At 45.4% G+C, this 13077-nt stretch overlaps 1 protein-coding gene across 4 annotated transcripts in view; it reads left to right on the top strand.

The window, feature by feature from the left end:
- The window catches only part of WDR59 (WD repeat domain 59), a 48117-nt gene that overhangs the window by 10181 nt on the left and 24859 nt on the right, over window positions 1-13077 (top strand). For all 4 annotated transcript variants that reach the window (XM_005490761.4, XM_005490760.4, XM_074550971.1 and 1 more), the window contains 9 exons: window positions 228-308; window positions 2339-2376; window positions 4283-4371; window positions 4837-4953; window positions 5908-5985; window positions 6728-6884; window positions 8554-8633; window positions 10756-10888; window positions 12953-13077. In XM_005490761.4, coding sequence (XP_005490818.1) covers window positions 228-308; window positions 2339-2376; window positions 4283-4371; window positions 4837-4953; window positions 5908-5985; window positions 6728-6884; window positions 8554-8633; window positions 10756-10888; window positions 12953-13077 — 898 coding nt within the window. The remainder of the gene's footprint in view (window positions 1-227; window positions 309-2338; window positions 2377-4282; window positions 4372-4836; window positions 4954-5907; window positions 5986-6727; window positions 6885-8553; window positions 8634-10755; window positions 10889-12952) is intronic.

Below are 13077 nucleotides of genomic sequence, written 5' to 3'. Positions count from 1 at the left end.
AAAGTTCAGGACTAGGAGGATGCTTCACTGGAATTTACTTAGAAGCATTTCATTGCTTCTTGGAATTTACTCAGAGAAATTATTAAGATCTTGCTTTTTACTTTAAAAGTTTCAGTAGATGTCATGGAGTTGCTGTGAATTTGTTGGAGAATGTACTGGCAGCTTGTGAAGAGTTGATGCAGCATCTGTGTGCTTTTCTTTACTGATCTATGATTTTGCATTTGCAGTGACCTGGACTGGGCAGTGTTTGAGCCAGACCTACTGGTCACCAGTTCTGTGGACACATACATCTACATCTGGGACATCAAGTAAGAATCAGTATGTTTCTGCATTTTGGGAAAATCACTGGGACTCTTTTGTGTAATTATCAGCTTGCAGGGCAAAGCACACCCTGATGGGAGCTGCTCTTTAGCTGTGCTTCTGGGAGCTTCAGCTATTTCCCATTGTCTCCAAGATGTCTTCTGTTCCCCTATTTTCCAGTCACTTCAGGGCAGTAGAGTGGTACAGTTAAGCTACAACTGTCTGGTTTTTACTCCCTGTCCACTTCAGATATTTCCTTGGGGACTCTTCCTGGAGCCCAAGGTTATTCCTCAACCTGCTGGGATTTTTTTAGCTCAGTTAATGAGCACCATTTCATGATCCTATAGCCATTTCTGCTAAATTCATTTTTTTTACCATTGTTGCTGGTTCTCCCTCAGTGGTGGGAAGACTGACAATGGTATTCAGGAAGGTTTTCCTGTTTGTACCTTCCCTTGTTTCCTATGAGCATTTTCAGGGTAGCAGATATTTCCAGCTATATGTCCAAATTTAAGCCGCAGATTTTACACCTGAGAAGCAAGGAGCTGGTACTGGGACTGCTGGGTTCTCTTGCTGGCTGTACAGCTCTTTATGACCCCCAGCAAATCACATTGTTCCTCTCTGCCTCCCTTGCTCAGTTATAATAGGAGGATAATTATATAACCCCACTGCACCAGGCTACCCAGAGGCTTGCTCAGTTCCTATGAACAGGCACTTAGCTCCTTGCTTAAATGGTGCTTGAGAATGACAATATATTATTAATGTGTAATTAAAAGACACAGAGATACAATAACTGCTGGTTGTTTTCCTGTGATACTATCTTAATGCCAAGAAGAAAAAATAGAGATGTCTGAAGGTTGTTATCAGAGCTCCTCCTTTAACTCTGTTGTGCCCTTCCATTGTTTTGTGTCTGCCTGTATCACTTGCCCAGAACTGCTTCCTTTGGCAGTCTCTGAAAGCCTCCACATCCCACTTGTGCTGGGAAAGGCTGTGAGCCTGCTGTGGCACTGAGGTGCTGGCCTCCAGCAAATTACCATCCTGCTGAAGGGACTGTCTCTAATGACACCCTAAGGAGGTAACCCTGCAGTAAGGGCAGCTGGAAATTCCCCACTTAATTTTTCATACAAAATAACTTTTTGATTTGGCAGAAATTCTTAGAGGGAGGGGTGCAGTCCATTCCAGAAAACGTTCTGCTTTTCAGCAAACAGAAAAAGCTGAAGATACTATTCCTTATTTTCACTGTCAGTTTTCATGAAAGAGCAGGTGAAATCCTGACTAGCAAGGCCAGGAAGTAAATTATTGCCTTGATCTATGCCCTGGCTGCTAGGAGTTGTCATGGTGCCACACCGGTTTCTGCCACTGCAAAAATTTGGTTTGTAGACAGACAGAATTTGGTCTGCACACAGCTGGGCTGATTTTCTACTAATTTTGTTATTATATGCTAGACATGAAGTTTTTGCTCTGTAGTAACTACTCCATCTGCTTTGAATCAGAATCTGCAAAGGCTCCACGAGCACATCAGTGGCTTTTGTTGAGTGCTTCCACAGCTCTGTTTGTTCCTTTAATCCTCCTTGGAAAGGCTGTTTTGTTGCTTCCCACAGCAACAATTCATGAGCCCTGTTTCCTTGCCTACCCAATTGCAATATGCCACACTTTGTGTATGTTTCTCCTCCCTCTAGTCCAGTCCAGCTCTGTCCTCTGTCCTAAACTTCCTGCTGAAGGTGCTGGCAAGGCAGGATCATAGAATAGTTTGGGTTGGAATGGACCTTAAAAATCTAGTTCCGTCCCTCTGCCAAGTGCAGGTACACCTTCCAGGTACCTGGTTGCTCCAAGGCCCATCCAGCCCAGCCTTGAACACTTCCAGGGTGGTTGTTGTCCTCCAGCTGATCACTTTTATTCCATTTAGTGCTGGTGTATTTTGGTAAGCAGAAGGTACATGAGGTCCCAAGGCAGGAATTACCTTAGTGCTGGAATAGCAGGGAGCTCTCTGGGAAGGCTGGACTATGCTGTGTGTACTGACAGTGGCCACATTGTATTTCAGAGACACCAGGAAGCCCACAGTCTCACTCTCTGCAGTTGGTAAGTCTGATCTGTGTGATGTAGGCATTAAACATTATTGTTGCATGTCCCTGCTGTTATTCTTCCCTCCCTTCATGCTCTAAGGCCAGGTGTGGCCAAGTGCAGGAGTGCCACCATGTGTGATTGTCCCTTGTAGGAGCAACCTGAGAGGCTCTAGTTCACTCCTTTTGGAGGAGCAGAGTTCAGAAGAGATGATGTGGAGCCCCTTGAGGTTTCCAGACATGGAGGGCAGTTATGGTACTTGGGTTTGCTGCCCCAGCATTGGTGAATGGCCACATGGAGCTCCCTCCCTGCTTAACCACCTTGCTGCACTGCTTGTCCTGGGTTGCCTGTCTGTAATTTCCCCACATCCTTTTATGTTTGATTGAATCAGATGAGGAACTAAACCATACCCCAAGCAGCTCTCTGTGCCAGCCTGTCCCTCATTCACTCAGGGCTGGATACGGCAGTTGGCTGCATCCACTTCCCTGGGCACCTGCAACGTGCAGGGAGCACACAAGGTGCTGTCTTTGGGCTGTGCTTTCTCTGGAAAGGCTCTTGTCCTGCCTGCTGGCAGGGTGTGTGTGCAGCCCCTGCAATACCACCAGCTGGCAGGTGCTGTGTGTCTGTCCTCACTGGCTGGAGCTGGGACTGGGCACAGATGATGAGCAGAACGTTCTTTCCCTGAGTTACTGTCCCCAGCACTGGAGCAATCCTTACAATGTGTGACTCTCATGCTCTGCTGCTTGCATCTCCTTAGGCTGTGCATCTGCAGCAGCTCCCATTCCCCTCCCAGCCAGCAAAGCTCTCTGTCACAGAAATGCAGAAAGCCTTACTGAGTCACAGAGGAGCAGTGGTCGGTTCTGGTGTCTGGGGTGAGGTTTCACAGCTGAGCCAGCCTAGCAGCCTGCTCCCCAGAAAGCTTCCTTGCTTCCTTCCTTCCTCCTGTGCCTGCCACTGTTTAATGCTGGTCCAGACATTTGTGTACCCTTCAGTGAGTGGATCAAATCAATCAACTGGCAGTCTATTTGCAGCTTTTTATCCCCCAGAATAGCTTTTTGCCAGGTTGTCAGGATGAATCTGCTCACCATGCAGCAGGAGGTGGGTAGTGGAGGTGGGGAATAGCAGCAGGCTGAGATCTGTTTAGCTTTCTCATGGATCTCACCTTTCTGATAGCTCAGAAGGTTTCAAAATATGGCAGAATAAGGATGAACAGATGAATTATGCTTACAATACCCGAACAATCCACATTAACTGAAGCTGTCCTTTGTTTCTATTAGAAATAACCACTTATCTGATTTGAGTCCCTCATTATACCATATATAAGTCATATTTAGACCATCATCCAGTTTCTTTACACTGTCATTGGTTCTTTGACTTCTGTGGTATATTTTGACAGATGAACCTTTTGGTCTACCCAGTGAGTCCACCCAAGGTCACCTGCACTGCAGCCTTTTCCTACACCTGTATTTTAATCACAGATCAATAGCAATAGTTGCCTTTGTAGCAGCTGATAGTATGGGGGGGTGGTGGGGAGATGAAACAGGCCCTAAACACCTAGAAATAACTTGAATAAAAAGAGAGGGGATTTGGGAAGGAGATGATGCAACTTCATTTCTGATCTGGAGGAAGTTCCTCCATTGGAGCTAATGGACATGAGTACTCTAATCAGGTACAGCCCCTGGCTAGATGTGATAAAGATCTCTAGGCATGCAAGTGGAACACTTTGCTGTACTGAGGATACAAATGATACACTGAGGAACCAGGAGTTAATAATTTTCATGCCATCCTTCATGCTGGCCTTCTGGGATATCCTTCCTCTGAGCTGCCTTCCCTGGGCTAAGAGCAGCTCTGGGCCCAGGCAATGGGACCGCTGTGCTCTTTTCTCTTTAATTGCATGTTTTGGCTTGCTCTGTTTGTGCTGCAGCTGGAGCTTCCCAGGTGAAATGGAACAAGAAAAATGCCAACTGTTTAGCAACAAGCCACGATGGAGATGTCCGAATATGGGACAAAAGGGTAAGCTGAGGAATTTTTGAACAGTCTGTACATTTTCCCACCTACCCAATACAGATATTCCTCTGGTGACAGACAAATACTGAGGAAATGTACTACTTTATCCCAGAGCTCTCTTGTGGGACAGTTTAAACTAGAGAGAATTGGGAGTCCAAGAGCCTGAAGAGAGTATGTAGGTAACCTCCTTCCTCAGAGACTGTACCCATTACCATTTTCCTTTTGATCTCATAGTACTTAACTGCTGAACTGAGTATAAAGTATGGCTAGAGCTGCACTTGGTGACTGGAATTTGCCATAAAAACCTTCACAGGATTTTTTCTTCAGCTACTTATGCTGAGCTATTTGCCGTTCCCCAGCAGGGGTGGTTGTTCTAACTGTCTTGCCCTGGTTAAAGTCTCTTTTTATGCCAAAGAACTAGACCAATTTTCAGGTGTCCTATGCTGAGAAGGACAGTGTCTCTCCTTGCAGAAACCCAGCACTGCAGTGGAGTATTTGGCAGCTCATCTCTCCAAAATCCATGGTCTGGACTGGCATCCTGACAATGAGTATACACTGGCCACTTCCAGCCAGGACAACTCTGTCAGGGTAAGTGTTGTTTTTGAATTCCTGCTGGGGAGTAGGAAGGATAGTGGAGCAGATCCCCTTCTGCTGCTGCTGAAGTTTTGGGAAGTGCTTTGCCATTGGCAAGATCTGGATCTTTATTGTTTGGTTTCTGGCCACCTGGTGTGTGGAGCCAGGACTGCACTGAGAACAGGCAGAGAAGTCATTGAAGAATGGGTGCACATATGTTTGCCACATATCTGTGGAGATTAGGGCAGTATTGAAGCTGAAAACAACTGTCTCTGCCTGTTGCTTGCCAGAAAGGAACAGACCACACATGCCAGAAGAGCCTTTTTCCAGAAATGCATGTTGCCAGCCTCAAGCTGATTATAGTAACTTGAGGGGAGACATACTTCAGCCCCTGGAGTTTCCATGTTGAGCAGGATTATCAATAAGAGAGTGCCTGCAAGCACTGCTGTGCAGGGCCTCTTACTTGGGGGGAAGTAGTGTGCTTTGTATGTCAGCCAAATGGAGTTCATTCACGTTGAGCTAAGCTCTGAGGCAAATGCAATTGATGTGTAGTGTAGCAAAGCAAAAGGTTAGATTCTTCATTAGAAAATTAGCAGTAACAGCAGGGTGGGCTTGCCTCCAGCCTGGACTGGCACGTTGACTGGCAGCCTGCAGGGTACCTTGTAGCTCTGAAAGCCCAAGCAGGCTGCCTGTCTCCCTGCTCTAATTACTCAAGCTATGATCACTGTGAATATGACCCCAAGTCACTCATTTTCTAAGGGATGCTGCCAGATGCTGATAGCTTGGTATTTGTCCTTTGGGGCCGTCTTTGCTGTTAATGAATGGGATTACTAATGATGCTGTGGGCACCCTGGCATGCTGTTTGGTCTGTTCTATCTGCAAGCCACATGGAAAACTACAGCCTGAAAGTATAGCCAGCTGACTCCTGCCTTTGCTTGCCTTTCACTTGGTTTGTTGTTTTGTTTCAAGTTCTGGGATTACCGTCAGCCTCGGAAATACCTCAACATCCTTCCCTGCCAGGTTCCCGTCTGGAAGGCAAGATACACGGTCAGTGAGAAACCCCCCCAGTTCCACTTGTGCTCTGAAGAGAATGCACAAAGAGACATTAAATAAAGAACTGCCATAGGGGTTCTCAGCACTTCGACTTGTGGACATTATCAAGTTGATTTTAAAAATCCTTCTTGGTGCCTATAAGGCATAGAACAGCAGCATCCACAATGGGGGCATTCAGGAGAAGGAGTGAGTGAGCACCCACCCAAGTGAAGCTAAGGCTCTTCATATCAGTCATAATCCCCAGAGATGTGAATGTGGCCTGAAGCCAGTGCTGTGCCTTGAATCTTGATCCCCTTTCCCTGTCCAAGCAGTGAGGGGTGTGGGACTGGTTTCCATGTTCCTCTGAGCATTGTGACCCTGAGGAGCTGCTGGGGCTCAGTCCCCAGGTAGCAGTTCTTGCAGCCCCAGGCAGACTGCAGTAAGGATTCCCAGTGAAAAGTCAGTGGTGAAATCCCTCCAGCCTCACAGATGAAAAGTGAGGAAGCAGCAGAAAGAAGTTACTCATCTTAAGTGAGCTGCATTGAATATCTCAGTGCACTACAGCTTACCCCTTGAAACACAGTGGTTTTGCACAGCAATTACCTTGTATCTTCCCAGGTTTTGGCCTGGTTGTATTTTGTGCTGAGCTCATTTAAAACCTTTGCATTTGTGTTGGTGGGAATAGGGGAAAATTGGAGTATGATAATAGCAGCATGGGAACTCTCCCTGACTAACTGGAAGGGTGTTTCTCCCTAAGCCTTTCAGCAATGGACTGGTGACAGTGATGGTCCCCCAGCTCCGTCGGGAAAACAGTCTCCTCCTCTGGAATGTCTTTGACCTGAACACGCCTGTCCACACTTTTGTAGGACATGATGATGTGGTGCTGGAGTTCCAGTGGAGGAAGCAGAAAGAAGGTGAGTTCAGTGTTGAATGTGCTCTCTTCCCTGCACTGTGGCTGCCAGCTAACCTGGGGTGTGGAGACCTGGCTCCTGATTGCAATGCTGTTGCTTTTTGACTCCTGCCTTTCCTTGAAGTAGCTCCTGCCCACCTTCCTGCCCCCCACTGCCTCCCTTAAACCACAGCTGTTCTGTACTGGTTCTATCACCGTGCTAACAGAAGCACTGCCTTGTTTCCATGCTACCAAAGCAAATCTACCAAATGCTGAGTGGGTCAGTGGTGACTTTCATTGCTTCCACTCTCCTGGGAGTCTCTTTCTAAATGAATCTTTCAGAATAAATTGTGCAAATTATTAGATAAGTGCATGAGTGCAGGCACCCTTTCCCTACTCAGGCTAACCAGTTAACCCCTCATATCATGGCCTGGGTCAGCAGGCTCCAGCACATCCCAGACCACAGACCCTGCAAGCACACCTTACTTGTCTGCTGCAAGTCAAGGGAGGAATAACATGGCATAGAGAGTCTGCTGTTAGAGTTCAGTCCTGACTAAATTTTCTAGTGTAAGCAGCTAAGAATAGGAGATTCCATACCAGAGGTTGCATAACCACACAGAGCACAGCTTTGTTTCCAGCCCCTCAGCTGCCACTGACAGAATGTGCATATCTGGCTTTGGTGTCACTTGTGCTACAGCTTTGCAGTGCTGTGTGAAAGTGCTGGTCCAGCCCTTTCCCACCAGTTAAGTCACCTCCTTCTCCATAACTTGATTTTCCTCTTTCAAAAAGAGGAAAGCAATGGCAAACTGTGTTAGGATCTTGAAGCTCAGACTAAGATAGTTTGTGAATGAACATTGAAGCAGGCTTGAGCTACAGTTGGTTGTCTTGGTTGCTTTAACAGATACATACCCAGGGTTGGACTTCTTGCTTGTCTCAAGCAACATAAATCAGTCACACAAACATTCCAAGTCTGCTTCAGTGTGGAAACAACCAGGACAGCACAAATTTCCTTCCACAGAGTCTGTTGTGCTGTGTTTAGACAGCCCCTGTGCCTCAGCAGAGGGGTGTAGGAAGCAGCTGTGCAGCAGCAAATTCTTAAGCATAGCAGCTGTTTGACGAGGGAAACTTAAAACTGTATCACAAGACCTAAACATGGACATAAATAGGTCTGTGTACCTCTGCCTGTTGATAGATAGTATGTGGTTAGATCTATTTCCTTACAACCTGAACTTGGCATCATCCAGCTCTTTCAGAAGCAAGAAGAGGAAAGGCAGAACCATCTTCTCATTGCTTAGAAATGTTTTAAAACATCTGCCGCTTGAAACAGATTTGATGAACTAAAATATATTTTTACTTTACAGTTATAGTTGAGAAACATTTTTACTGTACTATTTCTTCTATTTAAATAAACATTGTTGTGGGTCTTGTTTATTCTTGTTGTGTCACGTTCATTGTACTTGGTCCTTTTGGCTTGTAAATCACAGCCTGTTTAGAGGTGTGGTGACTGTGGTGTGAGGAGGCACAAAAGCTGATGTACCCGGGTCAACTGGAACCCAAAAAGGACTTGCTGTGCCTTTCAGTTTAGTGCCTTATGAATGTGCCTGCTGACTTGTTTGAATCTGTTTACACTGACCCCAAGGCTGAGGTAGTCTCTGTTTTCTGGTGGGGTCTCTGATGGTTTCTGTCCTCTTTAGGCTCCAAAGATTACCAGCTGGTGACGTGGTCCCGCGATCAGACCCTGCGCATGTGGCGGATTGACTCCCAGTTACAGAGGGTATGTGGAGCTCTGCTTCTTCAACCACAGACACTTTTCTTACAGGCTGGATTCACCTCCCCTTCCTTGCACTCCCAGTCACTCCTCTGGTATCACAGAGCTGCAGGCACAGAAGCTGCTGCTGCTGCTTCACTTTCCTCTTCAGCTGCAGCCCAAAAACATCCCCAGGGAGACCTGTGATGGGTCTTTTGAGCCTGTGTCTCAAAAGTTTTGGTGGCTGTGCAAAGCTGCTTTGTTGTCTAACATTAAGTGCAGAAGTTTGTTTGGAGAAGGTGGAGGGCAGTTACTGCCTGCATTGCCTCTAAAATGCCACAAGACTGTATTTCTTGGCATTTTAGGTGCCAGGTAAATGTAGGGATTTTGCCCTCCTCTACCTCCCCTTGTATCCATTGTCTCTAAGGCTGGGGTGAGTGGTGTGAGTGGATCTGCAGCAGATTGTGATGCAATTACTAGAATAGATGTGCTGGCTCATACCATAGGTCCATATGGCCACAGTGGGCCCTGTACATCTTCAGCTGATGTCTTGGGAGGGGATAAGAAGAAGGCAGGCATGGAGTGATGTTTCTCTCAAATGCCCTGTCAGCCTCCTGCTGTTTGCAGCTTAGAGGCTCATTGAGTCTGGTATCTTTGTATTTGTTAGAGCTAGATGAGTGTCACTTCCATAGACTTGTTCTTTTTTTTTTTTTTTTCTTGGACCTGTGTAAATTTTTGTCACCCTAAACATCAAACAACAAGGAGTTTCATGGCTTTTCTGCATGTTATGTGGAAAACCATCTCATTTGTTTATTTTGCCACCTAATTTTATTCAATTGAGATGAAATGAGCAATATTCTCTGTGTTACTGATGATTCTGTAGGCCTCCATCATATCCTTCTCAGCTGCCTCCTTTTTCAAGTCAAAAGTTCTTGATTTAATTTATCCTTTGTACTAGAACTTTGTCCTTTTGCCTTTCACCACCCTTTTTCAGTTCTAGTGTATATATACCTTTGGGGATGGGGATCTGAGCTTTGTTCTTTCCAAAGAATTCTCAGTACTCAGTTTAGTTTGTAAATTGTTTGGCATAATTCCATGAAATCATCAGCTTAGTCTTGCTTCTTCATCTTGTTCCCTCAGCTTGAACTTTCAGCTTGAAAATTTTCCCGATGTATGTTGCTTTATATTTATCTGAGCCAAAGTTCATCTTTCATTTTAATACAGCTGCTCCTGTAAGGTCCTTCTGTGATTGTTTGCCATCAGCCACACTTGCTACTGCCCTGAAAAACTTGGTGGCATCAGCAAACCTGGTCATGTCGCTATTCACCTCCTATTCCAGGTTTTTAATGAATATGTTGAGAAGCATGTGTCCCAGCACAGATCCTGCAGGAGTCCTGCAGGTCTGTAACAAACTTTCTCTGTGAAAAATGACCCTTTTCTCCTACCTGATATATTTGTGAACATTTGATTTCTTTCCTGTCTTTAAATCAATTGTTCATTCATGTCAGAGCCTTTATTTTTCCTCTACTGGCTCCCACTCTTTTGTCTTTGTCTGGATCAAACTATGCACATGAAGGCATGTTGCTGGTGACCAATGCTGTAATTTGCTACATCACACCGTTATCCTTTCTCTTCCCTTCATCTTCCCAGTTTTCTTGTGCTGAATTTCAAATCCAGGTTTTTATAGTCTCATTTTGATACAGGACCTGGAACAATAGGACCCCATGTATGTACCTGGGTCTCTGGATACTTCTGGAGTGTAAATACCAAATGCAGGAAGTGTGCTACTATTAAATTTGATCTAAAAAATTGAACATGTTCTAACAAATTAATTCAAGGAATTGATGTGATATCAGTTTTAGTTTTGACTAAAGGTGAACCTCTATTTCTTAGACTGGCCCTGTCAATTAAGTAGCTTTTTAAGTGAGCAGGAGATTTGGCCAGGCTGTTGAGGTGACAGGGTTGAGGGTGCTGGATAGTGGAAGATGACCTGTCTCTGTCACAGGAACAATGCAGTTTTAGTCATGGCTGCTGTGTGGATAGACCCACCTTGCAAATCCATCTGTCTGGAGCAGTCAGTTGTTTAGTGGGGCTCTTCCCACATCTTGGATTCTGTTGTGCAGCACGTGGGTGTGTTTGTTCTTTTCAGCTCTGTGCCAATGATATCCTGGATGGAGTTGAGGACCTCATTGATGGGATTTCTCATCTGCCAGAGCCAGACAAGACCCTTCACCCGCAGGACACGGAGCCCCAGCACAACTCTGGACATGGGGATGAGGAAGGTGAGAGAAGTGGTGGCTTCTGGAACCTCAAACACCAGCATCTTTGGGGTGGGAAGAAGATGCATCTTGGCATAAAACATAGGCAAAGCACAGCTTGCTGCTGTTTCAAAGATTAATGGATTCCTCATCAGGGAGGAGGAAAAACACTAGGGGTTCCTCAGGATGGTCATTCCAAGTTTTTTCTCTTTTAACACAATGATTCTAGCTGTAAAATGAAACTCTTGCTTGTCATGATTTTCATTTAATTGCATGCTCTTTAGGTTGCAGTTGTGGCTTGTTGCCAAAGGTAAGGCTGCCTGATCTCTTTTTTCCCGCAAGTGAGAGTTAACTCTTCCACTGTCCCTGATGATGCACATCCAAACATCCCATGTGGTCACTGTGAGGGTCTGATTTCCATGTGGTTTCTTCTTTAGTTCAGACTGTTATGGTTTTCCTTGTGGCCAAAAAGAATCAATGTGGCTTTTCTGTAGGAGGGCAGATTTTGCTGCAAATAACACAACTGCAGGATTAACACACAAGCAAATCCCTAGGTAGGAATTTCAGTTCTTTCTAGCCAAAAAGCTATTGTGGACTGTTGATGTTTCACCCTGGGGGTGGCTGCATTTCAGCTGCAGACAAAGCCTCCATGTTACATTAGTAAAGCACTTTGGGGGATCTTTTGAAGAGATCAGCACTCTGCAGGTGAAGGAGAGAGCCCCAGCTGTGCCTTTGCTGCACAGCTCTTGCTGCTGCTTATGGAGGAGCTTTAGGAGTCTGTACAATCGTGGGGCTTTGGAGGATTAAAAACTAATTGGAAGGGAATGGGAGGAGAAGACAAAGGGAGGGCACTGCCCATACTGGGAACCTCAGAGATGGCTTTTCAGTAAGCTATGTGGTATCTTGAGCTAGAAATAATTATCTTCCCTGAGAGCCACTGATCTTCCTTTAATCTCCTTTTCAGCTCCCTTTTCTGGAATATATCTAAGCGCTGTAATAGAATTGCAAACAAGAATGATTGGCTAAGCATCCTACCTATCCAAATCCAGCAGCCCATTGGGCAGTGGTAATACCAGATATTTGTCCCTGCACCAAAGTCAGTAACTCCTAGATGAATGCCTGTAAAAGGTCAACTTCTTGAATTTCTTTTCATTTGTTTATTTTTGCTGGGAATAGTCTGGGCAATGTGATATTGCAAGTGTGAGAATGACAGCTGAAAAATCAGGACTTCCCTTCTGTCCTTGGAACCATCATAATAAAATATATTTGGCTTTCTTAAGAAATGGTGCTACAGCAAAACACCATTATGGAGCTACACAGTAAGAAGCAAGGCACAACCACAGCCAGAGACCAATTCTTCTGAAACTCAGTGAAGTCTGTTACCTTAATTGTAATTCTCTGTGTCCTGCAGTGCTTGCCTGGCTGTTTAAATGTGTTCTGGCCTTCAGGGGTTATTGTCCTCCTAAAAAGTGCTGGAACTGGAGAGTTAGGCACAGTATTTTGATGAGTCTTTAAAGGCTGTTAAAGCACTAGAGTGCTTTGCAACATTAAGTGCAAATGGCTGCTGCAAATGAATTAAGCTTCTATTAGGACCAGAAATACTCCCTGCTCTCTCCCAAAGCATTGTTATGCTTTGGAAGTTTTCCCTGAAAGTCAGGAATGGTGGGGTTTTAGTCCCAAGGACCAGAGCTCCTCCTGGAGACTGCTAGGGCTGCAGTTCTTTTCAGCTGAAGTGAGATGCTCCAATTCAGCCAATCATGACTCTGGCAGCATTGTGTAGGGAAGAAAAGGGGTCTCACATGAGAAAAGCAGGACCATTTAGGACTGTACAAAGTACAGGCAGGTTCTGTAACTTTCCTGGGAACTCTGTGTGTGGACAGCTTTGGTTTTTTGAAGAGAAGGGTCAGAAACTTGCTTCCAAAGAGCAGCTGAGACTGTCCAGCTCACAAGTCTTTTCCAGGTAAAGCTCATAGCTCCATTTGTCAGAAGAGCAGAGGAAAACCTGCTGTCTTGGCTGCCTCCTGATATCATGTGAGATACTCTGCCTGTTATAGCTTGTCTCAACTTGTTTTCCATCTTTTCTTTCAGCCTTAAAAGAAGATTTCCTGAATGATCCCCTGGTGGGAAAGAAAACAGACCAACTGGGGCTGCCTCAAACACTGCAGCAGGAGTTTTCACTGATCAATGTGCAGATCCGAAATGTCAATGTGGAG

Source organism: Zonotrichia albicollis, chromosome 13, assembly GCF_047830755.1.
Source record: "Zonotrichia albicollis isolate bZonAlb1 chromosome 13, bZonAlb1.hap1, whole genome shotgun sequence".
NCBI lineage: Eukaryota > Metazoa > Chordata > Aves > Passeriformes > Passerellidae > Zonotrichia > Zonotrichia albicollis.
The sequence above is the reverse complement of the archived record's forward strand: the minus strand, read 5'-3'. Positions and strand labels throughout refer to the sequence as shown.